Genomic DNA, 21,257 nt, shown 5'->3' with positions numbered 1-21,257 from the left:
ATGAGAGAGAATCATTGATCAGCTGCCTCCTACACGCCTCCTACTGGGGATTGAGCCCATAACCCGGGCATGTGCCATGACCAGGAATTGAACCATGACCTCCTAGTTCATAGGTCAATGCTCAACCACTGAGCCACTCTGGTCAGGCTCAAGTATTTTTACAAGAATAATATATGAAGTCTTTTTGTGGCTATAAGAGCAAGTGCATACATTAATTTATTAAATGGCATGCAGCCAAAGACTTGATGACTTTTTCTTGCAACCAACAGCAGAATTAATGCCCCAAGCATTCCTCCACTCAAATTAGAACTAAACTATGATTTCGATCAAGAGTAGAAAACATGTTTGACCGTGTGGCAGAAGCAGAAATTAGGACCTGCTCAGCAGCTGCCCCAGGAATATGCTTCCTTTTACTAAGCTTCTGGAGCGATGAGATGCAGCCAGTGTTCTGGCTGAGGGATAAAGAGCTAAAGAAGGATTTGAATTAGTCATCAGCACGTGAAAAGATAGTGTTAGCTCAGATTATTTGCTCAAAAACTTCAAGTTCAAGAGAGCCAGTGGCTACTATATTCATCTCCAGAGGCATTCTGGTCTTTCCTAGTAGACAGTAGAGGTGAAAAGCATAGATGCTGAAGCCAGCTGTATGATCTTGGACAAGTTACGTAGCCTCTCTGAGCCCCAGCTTCCTTGTCAGTAAAGTGGGAAAATAATATTACGTATTTGATGACATACCTAAGAAATGAAAACCTGCTCCTATTTTCTTCTAAGATTTTTAAAGTTTTAGCCTTTCATCCCCAGGTGCCCCTAATGGGAAAGAAACCTTGGTTGAACACCTTCACAGCTCCCAGCTCTGGGGCCATCCTGCGGCCTCCCCTTCTCACTCCTCCATTTTCTCCCCCACCCACAACTATTCTGCTTCCTCTCTCCCTAAACCTCCTACAACACCCTGGCCTGACCTTGGTCCTCTCGAAACTTGGCTTCTCTGTGGTGGGCATGGTGTTAACTGCCCGGTCTTTGAAATTTTCTCTCTTCTTGCTGAGGCACACCCTGCTGGTTACCTACCCAATTTCCATTTTCCCCTTTTGTCTCATCAAAAGAACCCAATTTTGTTTGAGGTGACATCATACCCACCTAAAAACCACCTTCTCCAGTCCCCTTGGCCCCCAAGAGTGGCCACATGACACAGCTGTCCTCAGTGAACTGGATGTGGAAGTTGCTGGTGGGGCTCCTGGTAAAGCTCTTTAAAAGGGGCCCAACCAGCCGGCCACATAGCCACGAGACTCAGCACAAGGCCCATGCCCCTGACCACTAGGCTACACTGCCCTGTACTATGCTCTCCTCGGATGCCAGAGGCCCTGCTGGAATCCCTGCTGACACAGGGAGGGAACTGGGCTCGCCAGGTCACACTATGGCAGGGTCAGGCATAATCATTAGAGGCTTCGGGGCTCCTGTTTCCGCTACTAACTTCCCTGGCCTTTGGAAGGCACTGACTAGGCCTGGCTCCCTCTGCAGCAGAATAATTGCTTTGTCCTTCCACTTCTGAAGGTCTTTCCCCTCTTCTCCCTTTAGCCATAGCTTGAGTGATCATTCTAAACAAGGGGTGAGTTAATTTTTAGTCCTGGCATAAAAGAGCAGGGCAATGAACGAGAACAAAGAAACAAGCTCCTCCAGCAAGGAAAATTCACTCCGAGCACATTGTGTGGAAAACACCATCATTTTCCCATAGCTGGTCCCGTGTCTCCATCAGATGGTCTCATTAGGGAATATTTTGCCATGATTTACACAAAGAAATCAAGAGAAGAATGCGATTTCATTTGACCTCTTCGTGCCTATAAGGGGCAATTGTTAACTAGGAAGAAATTATATTTTAACTCCCATCCGTGGGAGACATGACTTCGCAGGCACCCAGACTCCGCCAAATGCCACGCTTCCCGGAAAGGACCTCGGAGGGATGCTCAGGGCAAGTGAGGCTGCAGATGTGCATGGACACCTCTCACCTGTGCAGGAGGGCTCAGCCTGTAGGCTGCTCCAAGCCAGCCCTGCCAGCACTCAGTGGTGGTCAATAGCCTGGGAGTGGCCGGGGTGCGCTGGCAGTGCCAGGACAGCCAATCCTGGCATGTCTTCTGCAATCCAGGCCAGGGACAGAGGGGCTTCCCCATCAGAGAGCAGTAAAGAGTGTGGCTTCTTCACGCTCTTCTGGACAAAGAGAAAGTCATCCTGCGTACATTCCAAAAGATGAGAGGTAGGGCACCACAAATGAAGACTATTTCAAAGCCATAAAACCTGCCCCGGGGTGAGTTGTGGCACACCTGTCAAATGCGCAGCTACCCAAAGCTTTAGGGCTACCTTCCCCTGTTTGCAGTCGCCCATGCCGTGAGTCCTGCCTTCCCGCCATCATTCATTTCCCCAGCATCGCATGCTGTTAGGGTGCAGAAATGTGGTCAAGGACCATGGGCCCAAGGCCAGGTGATGATTCAGAAGGGAACAAAGGAAGAAAGGAAGCCAAGATCTACTCTGCTGACTTAGCAGCAGGGCCCTGGCTCTTTAGGGAGAAGCCTCCAGCTCCTGATGCTGGTGTTGACAGAGCGAGCTGTAGGCCAGGGCCAGAGGATGGCAGCAGATGCGTCCTCTCTGCTGTGAGGTTGGTGCTGTTTCAACCACAGCCAGTGTTTTAACCTGGGACTAAAGGTGTCCTTGCATGAACCACCCTCATGTCACCAAAGGTGTGAATGTACATCCTCAGTAGAACCTAAAGTGCCTTTGCCCAGATGCTCCTGGGATGGTGGAGGAATACACACAAGCCTGGAGGATACTGTGGGTTTGGTTCCAGACCAAGGCAATAAGAGCCTTGCAATAAAACAAGACTTGCAATAAAGTGAGTAAGGACCTTGCCTTCGGTTTATAAGAAAGGCAACATCCATGAAGCACAGTAGAATGAGGCATGCCTGTACAGTCATTTTTTAAGTGATGATGAGTAGAATCTGATGTGAGCTAATAATGACAGCCCTCACGTGTGTACAGCCGAAGGCAAATTCCAGGTGTTTCCCCACGCACTGCTGGTGTGGCCCTGGGAACCACTCCAGAGATAGGAAAGGTTTCCTCACAGAACCTTACTGGTTCCCACCAAGGACCCTGGTTTTCTTGGTGCTCATGGTCATGATATTCAGGAATCCATCCTGGGATCCTCTCATTTACCGGCCACCAGAGTTAACTCAGTGCCTATAAGGTGTTGAGAAAATGCTAGGCACTGGATAGTCAGACAGGTCTAGTTCTGACCTCGTAGAGTTTTAGCAGCAGAGGGACAATTAGGGGAAATGGACCATAAATTGTAATAAAACAGGGGAAATCCAGGAAGTCATCAATACATCGTGGAGTCAAGTAGGAGACTAACACTAACAGGTTCCCATTTTTTTCCTTGAGCTGTTCCTGAAAACTTAGTATTCTCTGAAAATATTTATCTGACAGTAATATATTTTTAACTCAAGCAAGGTAATGTCTAAACAACAGTTGGGGAGGTCTCTGACAACCAGATCAAAATAGCTGGGTATTATTGGGAAAGCAACAGAGAGCCCCTGAAGTTTTCTAAGGAGGAAGGTGATAAAATCAGAGATATACATGGCTCAAGATGGATGAGGGATAGAGAAGAAGGCAGAGGGCTGCACTGACCACCAGGGGGCAGATGCTCAACACAGGAGCTGCCCTCTGGTGGTCAATGCGCTCCCACAGGGGGAGCGCTGCTCAGAGCTGGTGAGCACAGAGGCGGTGGCAGGCGCCTCTCCCACCTCTGCAGCAGCGCTAAGGATGTCAGACTGATGGCTTAGGCCCGCTCCCCGCAGAAACGGGCCAGAGGGCACAGGCCAGGCTGAGGGACTCCCCGCCCCCCACCCCGCCAAGTGCACAAATTTCATGCACCGAGCCTCTAGTAATCTAATAACTATAGGAATGGTTGATGGTATAAGTATATTCCTACAGAGATTTTATTTTCTGGACACATCTTTGATTTTGTATGTGTGTTGCTTTATTCAGACTGAGCAATCAGAAGTATTAAGCAATTCTAGATAGGCACAAAGTGATTTGATGTTAGTTAACATAATAATTGTTTTTTTCCACTGTAATGAGTTCAAAAGATGATATAATATAACATGATCTACTAGGGCATCTGGCAAGAAAACTATATATCCAATGAGTTGTCAGTAAAAACAATGTTTAAAACAATTGTCAACCCACTAAAATCTTAAAAAAATTAATGTAGTTATATTTGGCTTAAGAGAAAGAGAACAGGATGTAAATACCATATGCTTAATTAAACTATACCAGAAATGCTCCTGCCCCTGAGTAGCCTTGTCAAGAAGAGTTACTCAAATAGGTGGTGTCAGGTAGGGACTAGACTCATCGGGGGATCATCTTGTAAGTTACGTAAATGTTTAACCACTGTGCTGTATACCTAACACTAATATTGAATGTCAACTGTAATAAAATTTTTATTTAAAAAAATGAGTTACTCAAAATGCAAAAGAGTGCTGTGACTACAGGTGTCACTTGCATCTCCCTTCTTTTTGTGTGACTGCGAGTGAAGAGAAGGCCAAAGGTTTCTCCAAAATATTTCAGGGCCCCTCCCCTCATTTCTTGGGAGATCAGGACCAGTCAGCAGGGACAATTGTGGCTCTTACCCAGCGTCATCCTGGAAGCCTTCTAGCTCGTCCCGCTGCTCTGCCAGGGTGGCTTCCAGGTCCAGGTAGGTGCCATTGTGGGAGAGCTGCAGCGTGCAGTCGTCGAGCTGCAAGAGAAAGAGCCTGGTCAGCCCAGCCGGCTCCTAGGAGGGGGACTCTGCATGGAGCAGTCACTGCATGTTGCCCCATGTGGGCTTTTAATCAAGCATTATTCTGAAGTGCAGATCATAGTTGGAGGAGGTAGTGTGTTCCTGTGAGTAGATTGGAAGCAGACTGCCTACCGAGTGGACAGATACGACACCTAGTAAGGGAGTGGCCTTGACAGGGCCCAATGGATGTCGATGGGGGTGGAGAAGGAGCCCTTTGGGCCAGTGCCACTTTGCACTCTGAGGGGCCCAGGAGAATCTATGGATGTGGGGAGTGGGAACCAAGATCACAATGCTGGTGTGAACGTGGATTAAGAGTCCCAGAGTTTCAAAGGCAAATTTGATGGGAAAACATGTTGTTTCCTTTGATTCAGGGAGAAGCCTGCGTACTCAGATTCTGTCATGCTTGGCACGGTACAAGCAATAGCTGCTCAATAAACAACTGAGCTAAAAGAAACGTTCTCCATTTGGATGACAACATACCCAAATCACAACATACCACAGAGGGGCTGAGATCCCCGGTTACTAGTCTCAGTTTTTTTAAATGTATTTAACAAATACTTATTTGTTATTACGTTCATGCATAATTCTAAGCATTTTGCCTATGTTGCTTCATTTGCTTCTGACATGGACCGTACTTCTATTATTATCCCCCCTTTACAGATGAAAAAACTGAGGCATAGAGAGAAACTAAGAGATGCCCCATCTGGTATTGATGGAGCTGGGATTTGGATACCAGCCGTTTGACTCAAGATCATGCGCTCAACCACTAAGTTCTGATCCTTCCTATGGCCTGAGATCTACGAAGGCCTTACAAATATCAATCTTGCCATCTATAGCTAAGGCATCTGAGTGTTCCACTGGTGTGCCATGTGTTTGTCAACCCCCTTCCCTTTCCCTCCTGGACACACAGACCACATATCCCAGCCTTATAGTCAGTTTTCAGCTGTGAAACTGAGTACCGACCAATGGAATGTGAGTGAAAGCGAACAAGGCCCCCAACGCCCCTGGCCACAACACCCTTGCACAACGTCCCACTTTTCATCTCCTGCCTGCGGCCAGATGCAGAGGGGCCAGCGGGGGACTCCAAAGTCTAGAATCCACCAGAGCCCCAGGTTCCCGAATCGCTGCACAAAACAGAGCCCTTCGCTACCCCGCCTCCACTGAACCAAAACGAGCAAGACACGAGCCTCTGTGGCAGTGAGTTGTGAAGATTCTGAGGTTGATTGTTACAGCAGCATCACATGACATTTACAATGATCAAGACACATAAAAATAAAGGGAAATAATTTTACCAAAGATTAAACTGACATGATGAGGAAGCCCAAATGTATAACTGCATGCTTGATTTCTCAGTCTGTAGGGTGGCTCTTTTTATTCACCTACTTGCTGAGTTAGGCTCTTATTTCAAAATGACAGGCGGTTGGGGAAAAACAGAGGGGAACATGTGGCTACTTTAAAATAACTAAATAAACATGTGATAATACTTCCGCAGTGAGATTTCAAACAAGGAATTAGTCTCTTGATAGAAAAGCTATGCTTATTATCCCCAACAAGAGAACTGAGACTATCTTCTTGTCTAGAATGAGCACTTCTAAGAGGCTGCTGATCCTTTTACTTTTTTTTTTCTTTTTTTTTTGGAAAATCAACTTTAATGAAATAGAACTTACATTAGATTACACAGATTTTAAACTTTACAGTTTGATGAGGGTTGTGTTGTGTGTTTTTTTGGTGGGTTTTTTTTTTTAGTTGTTTTTTTCAATTAGAGACCGGGCAGGTCCGTGTTTCTGGTTATCCTCAACAAATTGAAAGGAATTTGTTCTTTGTTATTTGTAAGAAACACCTAGTTAAATTGTTTAAAGGGGTTAATCCTATTTGATTCACTTGTTTGATTTCTCTAATAACAAACTGTTCCTCTAAGGGCGTGCTGGTGAGGGTCAGCATTCTTGACTGGCACAGACGGATCATCTGATCCGAGACAGCATTTAACCCAGGAATCAAATTGGCCAAATTCATGGTTCTGAGGTGTCAGATGTGCACCCACGGTTTTGGGGAAACACACAGGGATCTGCTCCCACCACCTGTGGAACCAGCAGCCAGGAATGGTTTCCTGCAGAGGCATCTCCTAGGCCCAGGGTCTCCTGAGGACTGAAATCCGACTTTATCCTTCCCAGGTGGAAAATTCCATGAGACCCTGGACCTGCTAACATACACACTGACCATGTGGACGGCTGGACTCACAGCTGCTCATTCTTGCTTTTAACTCCTACAGATGTTGTTAACTAAGAAAGCTACTTGATCTGTTGTGTTGATAGTATCCGCACATTTGTTTATTTTTAATCCCACATGTAATCAACAGCCTAGAAGGTGGGGGTAATGAAAGCCCTTTAGGCCATAACAATTTCTTGGGCTTCAGCCCCTAGAAACAGGTGAAGCCAGAGAAAGCTTTTGGGTAGACCAGGGGTTGGGAACCTTTTTTCTGCCAAGGGCCATTTGGGTATTTATTACATCATTCACGGGCCATACAAAATTATCAACTTAAAAATTAGCCTGCTATATTTGGTCAGACATTTAATTAACTCACCCCTAAAGTCTTGGCAGGACCAGACCTAGGTCCTTCCAAGGCCTAATATGGCCCGAGGGCTGGACGTTCCCCACCGTTGGGGTAAAGCGTTTCTGCCTCTCCCCGAGGGGGTCTGAGTCATTCTGTAGTCCACCCGCAGGCCCGGCGAGAGCCCAGGGGGATAGGGACAGCCTGTGCACTGGTATGTGGTGTAAATTCTCCCACCGCGGCCCATGTCAGCCAGCGGCGTGAAGTCACTGATGTGCAGCAACTAACCAGTATATGGTATGTTTATCAGGTACAAGAGATGTCAGAAACCTCAAAAGGATGAGGAGCAGTAAAATGTAATAAAACATTTAGGAAGTGACATGTTTTGAGTTGCTATTATTATCTTTATTTTTTGTTGTTTTTACGAGAGTATAGTTGGCAAACAATCTGATATTAGTTTCAGGTGCACAACATAGTGATTCGACATTAATATAATGTATGATGCGATCACCATAATCAGTCTAGTAACCATCAGTCACCGTACAAAGTTATCATGATGTTACTGACTATATTCAACGGGCTGTACATTACATCCCAGTGACTTGTTTATTTTATAACTGGAAGTTTGTACCTTATTATCTTTATTATCTTCATTTTTAATAGAACTTATTAATTGTACACGTATATCCTTAAATCTTTAATAATAGCTATATTGAACAGCTGGCTCACAGAACCTCGGAGAATACCCACCAGCCCTCTCCAGCCCCCCAGGCCCACTCCAGCACACTCTGCTTCTGACCCTCCCAGGTCGCTAATTTGAGGTGCCTAAGGTGGAGACAGTAGGGGGTGCATGAAAGGCTTGCAGCCCTCTCCACCTCCACTCCAGCCCTATGCTGTTCTTAGTTAGGGGGAAGTGGGGATTCCTAGTGGCAGATGCAGCCCTTATGGCAACTCTGGCTCTCTGGCACATCATCTCCACACAGGCCCTTCCGATGTTATTCCCAGCCAGCCAAGGTGAATATCTGGTTTTCCTCAACACTCACCCTGGCCCCCCACGCTCCCAGCCAGCCCTGGACCACAACAGGAAGCCCCACACCTCTCAGCCTCTGACAGCAGAATCCCGAAACAGCAGAACCGCCTATTCTCCTCACGCCTCTCCTCACATTCAGGGCCGCATTAGCCATGACCATTTCCATAGGTCAATTTCAACCAAATGATATGTCAGGCACAGGCTGGGCACCAAGAAACATATAAATGCTTCCTTCCCTCAAAGATCATTTTCTTGAGTAAGAATGACACAGAAGAGAACAAAAAGCCATTTTAAACCAACTGTCCAAATGTGTGGAAGTTCACCCACAGTTCTATTCCTCCTCTATAATTAGCAGCCACAGCCTCCGTGACCCAAGCATCCTCCATAAAACCGCCCTGGTCCCCCTTCCGGAGACAGGCTGTCACTACTTCCCAGGCCAGTGTCACACAACCCCGCTGCCCCTGCCTAATAGTTTAGCCATCTGTGCTCGCAAGTCCTTCAACTAAAACAGAAAATGTGACTATGTATGTGCCTTTTGGCCCCTCAAGAAGTGTATATGTGGAGTCCTCATGGCAGGGCTACAGCAAGGGAGCAAGGTCAGATACCCCCGCCTTTGGGGAGCCCAGACACGTGGGCACCAGAGGGATCCCAGCAACACGGCTGCCTGTGAAGACACCAAAGGAATCGACACACACTGCCCACCCCCATCCTGTGATCCAAATCCCACCTCAACGTGACACCCGAGACAGGCGAGCTTAATATTTAAACCATCACATGAGCCAAGGAGTTAGAAGAAATGGCTTCCTTGCTGGACTGACACGTTGAAAAATTGTGTCAATATTTTGGGGAGAGGTTTTAGGTATTTTTTAATCCTCACCCAAGGATATGTTAATTGATTTTTTGATTTTTATTTTTTTTTTAGAGGGGAGAGAAGGGGGAAAAGAGAGAGAGAGAAGCATTGACATGAGAGAGAACCATTGATCGGTTGCCTCCCGTATGTGCCTGGACCAGGGATCAAACCAGCAACCTTTTGGTGAACGGGACAACGCTCCAACCAACTGAGCCTCCCGGCCAGGGCGCTTGAAGTATCGTTTTTACAAACCAATTGATAGGGACACTAAATGAATTCTTCAGACTTGGCGGGGATACCTAATAGCAGTTACAAACGAGTACAGCCGGGTGAAGAGGCAGTGAGGGATGTTAGCTCCCAGCTGGTCGTTATAAAGATTCGGCCGGCAATACCCAGACTCTGCCTGCAGGCTGAAGGCTCAGACACCTCCTGCCAGACCAGCTCCTGACGGGAACCTCAGCTCCCACTTAGAGGCAACCTGATCTCTTGCCTTGGCCTCTCCTGTCAACTGTCTTCCCGGATGACTTAAGGGCCCTGGAATTTCCTGACTCCAATGATTTTCATGTCAACCCTGAGCCCCTGGCAGCAGGGCCCCTGCACTCCTCTCTTGGCTCCAGGCTCAGTGGCCAGGACACTGCGGGCACTTCAGGACATAAGACAACGCTGGAGCCAGGCGGGGAGATAATGTTACAGGGCCGTTATAAAGTGCGGCCTTAGGGAAGTATGGGAGCAGTGATGGTGGCAGAGCAGGAAGACTTGGGATCAGGTTGCAGGCTGTAAACCAGAGACTTACAGATTCTGTGGGGGGCAGGGTGCTCTAGAGGGAATTGATCACAGATCTACGAGGAGGGACCCATGCAAATATCCTGGAATTTTGTGCGGCTCCTCCCAGGTCAAAGCGAACCATGAACATGTGCTCTCGCCCTGGCTGGTTTGACTCAGTGATTGAGCGTTGGCCTGCAGACTGAAGGGTCCCAGGTTCGATTCTGGTCAGGGCACATGCCTGGGTTGTGGGCTCCAGTTGGGGGGGTGGGAGGGGGTGCGTGCAGGAGACAGCCGGTCAACGATTCTCATCATTGATGTTTCTATCTCTCTCTCCTTCTCCCTTTTCTCTCTGAAATCAATAAACATATATGTAAGAAAAGAAAATGGGCTCTTGATCTCTGGGGACATGGAAAGAGCCCCCCCCCACCCCCGTCCTTGCAGAGAGGTTGCACAAGGTCAACTTGGGGTTTAGACCGCTCCTACAGAGAAGACACTGCATTCAAAAACAAAGGGCAGACTCCTCATCCGGTGGTGGGGGGGGGGGGGGTGTTAATCTAAAACAAGGCTGATGTCACGTCTGGATTTATATATTCTTCTCTTTCCCTGACCCAGTGAAGCGGCATGTTACTGGGAGGTTTAATGATTACCTGGGCTTGGCAGCAGGTCCACAGCAGGCCTTCGTCTCGGCAATAAAATTTACTGTGACCCTGAAATAGACTCACGCGGAACCATTCTATAAACACACACGAGGACTAGCCTTTAAGCCAGTGGTTCTCAACCTTCTGGCCCTTTAAATACAGTTCCTCATGTTGTGACCCAACCATAAAATTATTTTCGTTGCTACTTCATAACTGTAGTGTTGCTACTGTTATGAATCGTAATGTAAATATCTGATATGCAGGATGGTCTTAGGCGACCCCTGTGAAAGGGTCGTTCGACCGCCAAAGCGGTCGCGACCCACAGGTTGAGAACTAAGCTCATTTTGGTAATAGTTCAGAAGTGGGAAAACATATGCTGATTGGTGAAAGAAACGACAATAAAGAAATGCTCAAATAAATGTCATTTGCTTATGTCATTTCAGTGGTTCCTCCTGTCCCTGAACCCACATCCCTCGCAATGGGTCCTGCCGCTCTTTCCATCAAGGGGTGGATCTTTCTGGACTCCCGGAAGTTGGGCTGGCCTGTGCCTCACTTTGGCCAATGAGGCAGCCGATGGGACAGAGCGGAGACTCGAGCGATACTTGTGCACGGAGGCGGGCTGTCCTCTCCTGCTGCTCTTGGACCTCTGCCCGCACACGAAGAAGCCCGGCTTAGCCAGCCTCCAGGGTGCCTGGTCACTCCCGCCGCCCTCCTGACAGCCTGCCAACGGCCACACTCTGCAGGAGGCATCCGGATTGGCAAGCCAACAGGTGCCCCTCCAGCCGACGGCAGACACAGAGAGCCCAGCCGAAATCGGTCCAACTGGCCCAAACCAGAAGGACCACCCGTAGACCATAGACTTGTAAGAAATAGTGTATGGTTGTTGCTCCCCTTCCCCTGAGGAAAGACCCACAGCGAACAGGTGGCCAGCAGGGATTGCAATTTCACACTCGAAGGGCTCGGTGCCTGGAGAGTGGGGGGCGGAGAGGCTCACCCACCAAGGTGCCCTCTGAGTGTGCCATGACACTGCCAGCGCAAGGCAGGAATGCCACCAGCATGCCCAGCCCTCAGATGCCACAGAGCACACACGCCTGGCACTGCCCCGGCCCCTCCCGGAGCCCAAGCCCATGTGCAGACTGAGGACAGCAGCGGCTGCTGGGTGGAAAGGCCTGGAACACAGGGAGTAGGAAAGCAGTCAGCTGGGAGCCCCTTCTAGGGAGGTCAGGAGGGTGAGTTGTGGCTCCAACCCCCAGAGTGTTTTATCGTCTCGCTGTCCTTCACTTACAACACACACATCCAAAGATCACAGTATGGAGACTTTCGAGATAGCAACTGCAAGCACAGGGCCCTCTGACCAGTGGCACTGGTCACACACCCACGAAGATGGCCCTGCTCCCGGCTCAGGAGGGAAGGGCTGCTTGGACCCGGCTAGCTCCAGGGCCGGGTTCCCTGTGAGCCCCTGAGCGCCCACCTCGGCTCATCTGGCTTTGAGAGCACACAGAGGCGGTCGGCAGGTGCCACTTGGCAGTTCTCAGAGAGCTGCACCCATTTCCCCCGCAAACAGTGCTTCTGTTGCTAGGCAGCTATAAAGCCTGTGGCTTCCTTCAACTTTCTGGTTCCTTCTAAAGGCAGCAGAGATAAGAAACTGGTCCTCACTGACAAGCAAAAGAGGTTAGGAAAGTGCTTTCCCGCAAGCAGTGCCATGAGTCCCTTCTGGTTCTGAAGAACACAAAACCCTGGCTCAACTATCACGCATTTGTGGGCCAGGTGCCCCCACACCCATAATGCCCACCACAGAGGGACAAGGTTGAGGGCACAGATGCCATGGCTTCCCTCTGCCATTTCCTAAGATGGGTAGCAAGGACATAGCATTCACTTCATTATCCTGCAAGCTACATATATGCTTCCTGTTTACTCTTTTGTGTCTATAATACATTCACAATAAAAAATGATTCAGCTCCTATACAGAAGTCATTTTTCATGTACAAAAAATACATGTAACACTTGGTTGGGTTGCTGAAGAAAAAGACCAAATGAAACTAATTTACACGACATCAGAAGAAAATAGGTCCTGTTGGCTCATCCCAACAAATAATATTAATAGTTTTCGATCCCTGTGGGCCCATGTGGAACAACATATACATTGCAGATACTTTCATAAATGTTTTTGGGTGAGCGGTGAGGATATTTTTAAAGATGCAGCATGCATGGGTTATGAAATAATATCACTACATTGATTCTGAAAGCAGTTGGATTTCAGTTCCTCAGAAACCTTTATAAGTTGTGTTCTTAGTGGCCACCAACCCCAATGAGAGAACCGACATCCTAAAACGGATTTAGGCAATTTCCAAATCAAGCCCTGCATTTTTATTTGAGTCAAGAGAATTGCACAGCTCACCAACTAAAGGCAAAAGTTTCTGCCAAGTTCTACAGGAATGACAAAGGCCAGACTTCTCCTATTAAGAGCTTAAACTGAGGGGGTGTGATAATCTGGTAAATATTTGAACTCTTTTAAAGACCTTTTTATCATTAAATAAATAACTAAAAATGCATTAAACATCTCTCTTGAGAAAGGCTGGACTAGACTGACTTATGTTTACAGGTACCTTTTCCCATTTTGTTTCACTTCAGCCAAGTTGAAAAAAAATGTCAGCACTAAGGTTCGGGATACTTATTGATCCGTTATTGTTCATTCGCTCGCTCAAATTACCGATCCTCTCCTGTGCTCGTCCTCTGGGCCAGCCACTGTGCCACATCCCAGGGAGCGGGCCATGAGTGTGACACCCAGGTCCAGGGCCCTCGGGGCTGTGGATGGGACAGATCACCAACAGCTGGTGAGAGTTCAGGGACATGAGGACAATGAGTCAGTTACTGCAAAAGCCTGAAGGAAGGTCAAGGGCTGCAGAGGGGAACCTTCTGGCCCCCCTAGATTTTAGACTTGATTCTAGGGCAACCAGAAGCCGTGAAAGGGTTGTAGAGAGATGCATGCAGGACCAGCTTTGCAAGGTGGGACAGAAAGGGAAGGCAAAAGAAGAGACCATTGCTGGATGGTGGGTGGGGGGGTGATCTCAAGGTCACTGGGACAATCACAGAAGCAGTGGAAAGAGAGGGGAGGGAGAAAGGAAAAGTCCAAACAACGTGGCATTTGATCAAATGTGGAGGTATCCAACAGAGAGAGGCAAAACCTTGAGTTTCTTGCTTGAGCAAATTAATAAGTAGTGGTACCTTTTACAAACATGGGAAACGTTAGACAAACAGCTACTAGGGGAAGGGAGAGGGGATAAAATTGGGATTTTTAGTTTTTACATGTTATGTCTAAAGCAAGTGATGACAATGATAGGAAAATAAATTTGGGGGTTTGGCATGAATAAAAACACAGCAGTTGAAATCCCACAAGTGCATTGATGTGCCCACAGATAACAGCTAGCTTTTTGTGTCTTGAGAATGTAGGGGTGCCCCCCTTTTCATTCCTGACATTGGTAATTGGTGCTTTCCCATTTCTTTCTCTAACAGTTTAGGATCAGTTCTTTATTCACTTATTAGTCTTATGAAAGAACCAACTTTTGATTACATTGCTTTTCCATTATTTTAAGTTTGTTTTCTATCTCATTAATTTCTACTCTTATCTTTATTATTTCCTTCCTTCTACATTCTTTATGATTAATATGCTGGTACTTTTTTTTCTAATGTCTAAGATCTTAAGATTTTCTGTCTTCTTCTTTTCAATTTTGTACATTTAAGACTAGAATTTTCCTCTAACTAGGGCTTAGCTGCAGCCCACAAATCTGATATGCCATATATTCATCATCTTCGATCCAAAATAGTTTCCAAATTTCACTGGAAATTTCTTCTTAATTTCTTCCTTGACCTGTGGGTTATTTAGAAGTATATTGCATAATTTCCAAATATTTGTAAATTTACTAGTATCTTTTTATTGTTCATTTCTAGCTCAATTTATGGCCAGAAAATATATCCTGTGTGATATCAATTCTATAAAATTTCTTGAAACTTATTCTGTGACCCAGTGGAAAGAATGTGTACTCCACAGCTTCAGAGTTTGTTAAAAGGGACCCTCAAGTCTCTTCTGTCCTTACTGCTTTTTTATTTTTTTTGAGCTTTTTAAAAATATAGTTTATTGATTTTTTTATTTTTTATTTTTTTTGAGAGAGAGAGAGAGAGAAGGGAGAGGGAGAGAGAAACATCCAAGTGAGAGCATAACATTGATCCAGCTGCCTTCTGCACACCCTCCTGGGGATCAATCCTGCAACCTGGGCAGGTGCCTTGACCTGGAGTAGAACCAGCAACCTTTTGGTGCACAGGATGATGCCCAACCAACTGAGCCATGCTGGCCAGTCCTTACTGCTGTCCTTACTGCTTTTAATCTGCTTGTCTATAGAGAGAAGTGTATTCATATCCCTCTACAACTGTGCATTTTTCTATTTTTCCTTTTAACTCTGTCAACATTTTATTTATTTGTCTGTTTATTTATATTCCCTAGTGGACTGACTCCTTTAGCACTATGAGAGTTCTTCCTTTTCTCTAGCAATGTTTCTGATCTCAGAGATTGTGTCATCTGTTCCTAATACGTCTGTACCACTTCTTCTGGTTAGTGCTCCATGGTGTACCTTCTTCCAGTTTTTTACTGACAACATTTGGTGCCCACAGATTTAAGATGTGTCTCTTATAAGTTGAATGTAGCTTTTTTTAAAAAATCAAATCTGAAAAATTTAGTTTTCTAATAAAGGTATTTATTCAGTATGTTCATCTAAAGTAGTTTCTGATGTAGTATTTGATCTACTTGCTCTAGTTCCTTTTTCTTCCTTTCTTGTCATCTTTTGGGCTAACTGACTATTTTTATTATTCCATATTTCCTTTCTTTATTCTATGTATTCCTAGTTATTAATACTTTTGGTAATTTACCCTGGATAACCACATGGCTTCCTGTCTCAGCAGAACCTGCCATAAATGAGTATCACTGCCCAGACAATTTAAGGGCACTAGACCACTTTAATGTAGTCTATACTTTTTGAGATATTGGAAAATATACTTTGAACCTCAATACATAGTATTGTTTGGGGCAGTCACTATTCATTCAAATTTACCCAATTTTTACCTTGTCTCTTACACATCATTCCTTCCAGAATTTCTGTGCTTCTGGGATCATTTCCTTCTTTAGTGAGAGTCCATTTCCTTCTTTAGTGAATGTCCTCAGTTCCTATTTTCTACAAATACCTTCATTTCACCTCCATTTTTTGTAAATATATTTTTTATTGATTTCAGAGAGGAAGGGAGAGAGAGAGAGATAGCGGCTGCCGCCTGGTACTCCCTCCCTTCCCCAGGCCAGCCCCACCCCCTAGTAGAACTCCCGGACAACTTCCCAGTCAAAGGGACAATTTGCATACTACCTTTTATTATATAGGATGTTCATCACATGTCCATTAGCAGTAACTCCTCATTCCTTCAACACACTACCTCTAGCTTCCAGAAAACACTAATCTACTTTCCTTCTCTATATATTTGCCTATTCTATACATTTCATATAAATGGAATCATACAATATATGGTCTTTTGTAACTGGCTTCTTTCACTTAGTATCAAGTTTTCACCCAGCCAGCATGGCTCAGTGGTTGAGCATAGACCTATGAACTAGGAGGTCATGGCTCGATTTCCAGTCAGGGCACATGCCCGGGTTGTGGGCTCTATTCCCAGTGTGGGGCATGCAGGAGGCAATCAATTGATGATTCTCATCATTGATGTTTCTATCTCTCTCTCCCTCTCCCTTCCTCTCTGAAATCAATAAAAAAAAATTTTAAGATATTTAAAGTTTTCAAGGTTAACCCATGCCATAATATTTACTTCATTCCCTTCATTACTAAAAAAAAAAAAAAAAAAAAAAAAAAAAATATTCCATTGTATAGAACCCTGCCTTTGGTTCTGAGGTATGATCCGGAAGGGCCAGCTGATCTGCTTGTGTTGCTGTGGGGGGGCCTATCAATGGGGAGACCCTACTGCCCAGTGCCTCTGCCATCCCCAGAACAGTGATTCCTAAACTTCTGTGTGCACAAGAGCCTGGGGAGTATGTCTAATAGGGAGATTTCCGGGGCAAACCCCAATATTCTAATCCTGAGGGTATGGGTGGTAGGGGCTCAGGACGTGCTCATTCTCCACTATCCCCGGGTGACCTGCTGCAGGGGTCTGTGGTCCACTCTGAGAACAGGTGCCAAAGATACCTAACTGTAGCTCCCCTGGAGGAGGGGATAAGTCTCAGGTTAGGCTGAGGGCCAAGAGCACGAGCCTGAAGTGGGTGGAGGTTGGGGTTGTCTGAATCTCCTTGGAACTTTTCCCTCTTCACCCAGTGACCAGCTCCTTCCTACTCCGCCACGCTTGTGCGCAGTGTTCACACTGAGCGAGCCCGTCTCGGGGCCCAAGTGTGTGGAGAGTAACCCCCCACCCGGGGAAGGTCAACTGATCTCGTAGGAAAACACACAAACGGGCCAAGAATCCACCTGGCATGTGCGAACTGAGCACCGCGAGCGGAAGCCACACCTCAGGGAAGTCCAGCTGGCCGTGACTGTGGATTCTAGGAAGCTCTTTCAAGAACATTAGAGGGTGAGCAGCCTGGAAGCCAGAAAACCCTGAACACCCTCATCATGCTGGGAAAGGGCCCTTGGGAAGAAAGAAAACTAGCCTCGCATGCAAGAGACTGGGCCTGCAGGCCTCCAGCTGCCACCAAGCCAACACATACCCAGGTCAGCAGGTCATTGCGTCTGTAGCATGAGGGAGACCAGCGGACATCAGAGGGCAAGCTGACAGCTCACTGACACACTCAGTTTGCCCTCATGGCATTATGAAATATTTTGGTTAGTTGCCAATACTTAGAACAGATTGTATATAAAATTTAGGTTTTCAGTTTCTTTTGAATGAGAAAATCCAGAAACCCTGGGCCATTCCTTCCGGGCCCAGAGAGGCTGGGCTGAGGAGAACCAACCCTTTATTTGGGGCATGTGCTACCCAGGTCCCCTGGGCCACCATCTACCTGGCTCATGTCCATGACTGTCTGGCTCAGGTAACTCAAAGGTCCTTTTTCCTCCAACACTCTATGGTTAAATGTTCCATTTCTTCATTTAGTTTCAACCACATATACCACCACTGTCCTTCTCAATAACCAGAGGATTTCCAAATCAGCAAGTATTTTACTCCACTCCATCCCCTCAGTAATGCAAACACTATATGGCCAGACAGCCCTAGTTTAGTGATCAGCGGAAACCCCTCAACAAAACACTCTAATCGTTAATACCTCACTGATGTTTGAGCCGTCTTTAAGATCGCTGGCATCCCAGGTACCCAAGTCCACATCTGCCGCCCCACTCTGTAGAGCGGACAGGAAGCCCATAGTGAGAGGCCTAACGTGCTGCTCCATGGTGTTGCTCCTCCACCTGGCATGACAAAGTACAAAGCTGGTGAGCTCGCTGTACTCCTTGCCACAGCTTTTTAAATCCAACTTAAAAATCCACAGGCATCCATGTATTTCTAAATTACAACTTGTCCATTTTTAATTGAAAAAAACCATGACCCTTGCCCCTAAGCAGAAGACCACACATCTCTTGGACAGATCTCTCCTGGAGCTGCCAGGCACTGAAGGACAGCCTTCCTAAGAGCCAGCAAAAGTGCAAAAATTTCCATTTGGGATGCCATGCACTCAAAGTAAATATTCCTTGAAACAACCCAAACATATAGTCATCTTCAATTAGTGTTTGATAAATATTTGCAGAAAAGTCATCACCTCTTTTGGGGTTATTCAGCAGCTGGGGCTAACACTATAACCAAGTCTGGGGTATTTGAGGATCTCATTCATTATGCAGGATGTGCATTTCTATAACCAAAAATCAATATTATCAGTATCTGACCCCAGGTAGGTTATGAGTCAGCACATGAGAGTCTGGAGAATCTGAACTGTGATACAAAAATAACTTTCAATGTAAGATAGCTGAGGATCAAGATTTTGGAATCAAGGAAAATGTAATATTTTTTCTGGTAAGTGAAAATCCACAGTAAAATTTTGAAGGGATTGACATGAAATATTCAAAGTGATAAAAAGCAAGCACCTACAACCAAGACTACTCTCTCCAGCAAGGCTATCATTTAAAATTGAAGGAGAAATAAAGAGCTTCCCAGACAAGAAAAAGCTAAAAGAGTTCATTGCCACCAACAAGTATTACAAAAAATATTAAAGGGCGTGGCTCAGTGGATAGAGCATTGGCCTGCGGACTGAAGGGTCCCAGGTTCAATTCCAGTCAAGGGCATGTACCTTGGTTGCGGGCACATCCCCAGTAGGGGGTGTGCAGGAGGCAGCTGATCAATGTTTCTCTCTCATTGATGTTTCTGGCTCTCTATCCCTCTCCCTTCCTCTCTGTAAAAAATCAATAAAATATATTTTTAAAAAATAAGAAGAAGGAAAACACAACAACAGAGGAACACAGTTGAAAGAAATTGAAGAGTAAGAGGAAGCATTTAACATATTCATGGATAGGAAAAATTAAAATGTCCATACTACCCAAAGCAATCTATAGACTCAACATAATTCCTATCAAGATACCAAAGGCATGTTTCACATAACTAAAACCAATATTCCAAAATTTATATGGAAACACAAAGGACCCTGGATAGTCACAGCAATCTTAAGAAAGAAGAACAAAGTTGGAGGAATCATGCTACCTGATATCAAACTATACTACAAAGCCATAGTAACTAAAACAGCCCAGGTACTGTCATAAGAACAGATATATAGATCAATGAAACAAAATAGAGAGCCCAGAAATAGAGAGCCTTTACAGTCAATTAACACTTGACAAAGGAGGCAAGAACATACAATGGGATAAAGACAGTCTATTCTTACACCATACACAAGAATAAACTCAAAGTGGTTAAAAGACTTAAATGTAAGACTGGAAAACATAAAAATCCTAGAATAAAACATAGGCAGTAAAATCGTGGACATTTCTTATAGCAATATATTTTCTGATATATCTCCTTGAGCAAGGGGAAAAAAACAAAAAATAAACAAATGGGACTACATCAAACTAAAAATTTTTTGACATTTATTAAGCAATGTCACCTCAATAAACTCAATAAGAAACATCAACAAAATAAAAAGACAGTCCACTGTTTGGGAGAATATATTCGCTAATGATACATCTGATAAGAAGTTAATACCCAAAGTTTATTAAAAAACTCATACAACTCAATACCAAAACAACAAACAACCCAATAAAATGGGCAAAGATCCTGAATAAACACTTCTCCAAAGAAGACATACAGATGGTCAAGAGGTATATGAAAAGATACTCAACATCACTAATCATCAAGAAATGCAAAGTAAAACCACAGTGAGATATCACCTCACACCTGTCAGAATGGCTATTATCAATAACTCAACAGCCCTGACCGGTTTGGCTCAGTGGATGGAGCGTCGGCCTGCGGACTGAAGGGTCCCAGGTTCGATTCCGGTCAAGGGCATGTACCTTGGTTGTGGGCACATCCCCAGTAAGGAGTGTGCAGGAGGCAGCTGATCGATATTTCTCTCCCATCGATGTTTCTAACTCTCTATCCCTCTCCCTTTCTCTGTAAAAAATCAATAAAAATATATTTTTAAAAAAAAATAACTCAGCAAACAAGTGTTAGTGAGGATGTGGAGAAAAGGGAACTTTTATATATAGTTGGTGGTAAATTGCAGCATTATTTACAGTACCACAATCTGGAAGCAGCCCAAGTGCCCTCAGTAGATGAGAGGATTAAAAAGCTGTGGTACACAACAGAACACTACTCGGCTCTGAAAAAGAAGGAACTCTTACCTTTGTGACAGCACAGATGGATCTGGGCAGTATTATATGAAGTGACATAAGCCAGTCAGAGAAAGGCAAATATTATATGATTTCACTTACATGTGGAATCTAATGAATAAAATAAGCTAACAAACAAATTAGAAACCTATTCATAGACACAGACCAAGCTGACAGGTGTCAAAGGGGTGGAGGTTGGGAGAAAAAGATGAAGGGATTAAGAAAAAAACACCTCATAAATACAGACAACAGTATTTTTATTACCAGAGAGAAGTGGGGGGTAGAAAGGGGTAAAGAGGGGATCAATGGTGACAGGACAGAAGGAGACTTGACTTTGGGTAAACAAAATACAGTACAAAGATAATGTATTAGAACTGTATATTGAAACCTATATAATTTTATTAACCAATGTCACCCCCAATATATTCAAAAATCAAGATGTAAATTTTCTTCAGGTCCCACAAAAGATTCCAGTGGCTTCAGTCACAAGCAGTGGCACGTTTGTGACAGCAGTCAACTCGGGCTCGGGTCCCTTTCCAGCTGGGCACTCAAGGTAATGGGACTCGGTGTTTCTGAAAAAGGGTTCATAGCTGCCACTCTCACAGAAGGGCACACACAAGCAAGGCTGCCTGCTTTGTTGTTGTTGTTTTTATCCTCACCCAAGGACCTTTTTTCCATTGATTTTTAGAGAGAGTGGAAGGGAGAGGGAGAGGGACAGAGTGAAACACTGATGCGAGAGAGACACATCAACTGATTGCCTCCTGCATG

General features: G+C 45.3%; 1 protein-coding gene across 1 annotated transcript in view; it reads right to left on the bottom strand.

Annotated features, from left to right (window-relative positions):
• Positions 1-21,257, bottom strand: part of FHOD3 (formin homology 2 domain containing 3) — a 383,665-nt gene that overhangs the window by 327,897 nt on the left and 34,511 nt on the right. The window contains exon 2 of the mRNA XM_081097145.1: positions 4,671-4,777. Coding sequence (XP_080953271.1) covers positions 4,671-4,777 — 107 coding nt within the window. The remainder of the gene's footprint in view (positions 1-4,670; positions 4,778-21,257) is intronic.

Source organism: Myotis nattereri, assembly GCF_964212035.1.
Source record: "Myotis nattereri genome assembly, chromosome: 8".
Taxonomy (NCBI): domain Eukaryota; kingdom Metazoa; phylum Chordata; class Mammalia; order Chiroptera; family Vespertilionidae; genus Myotis; species Myotis nattereri.
The sequence above is the reverse complement of the archived record's forward strand: the minus strand, read 5'-3'. Positions and strand labels throughout refer to the sequence as shown.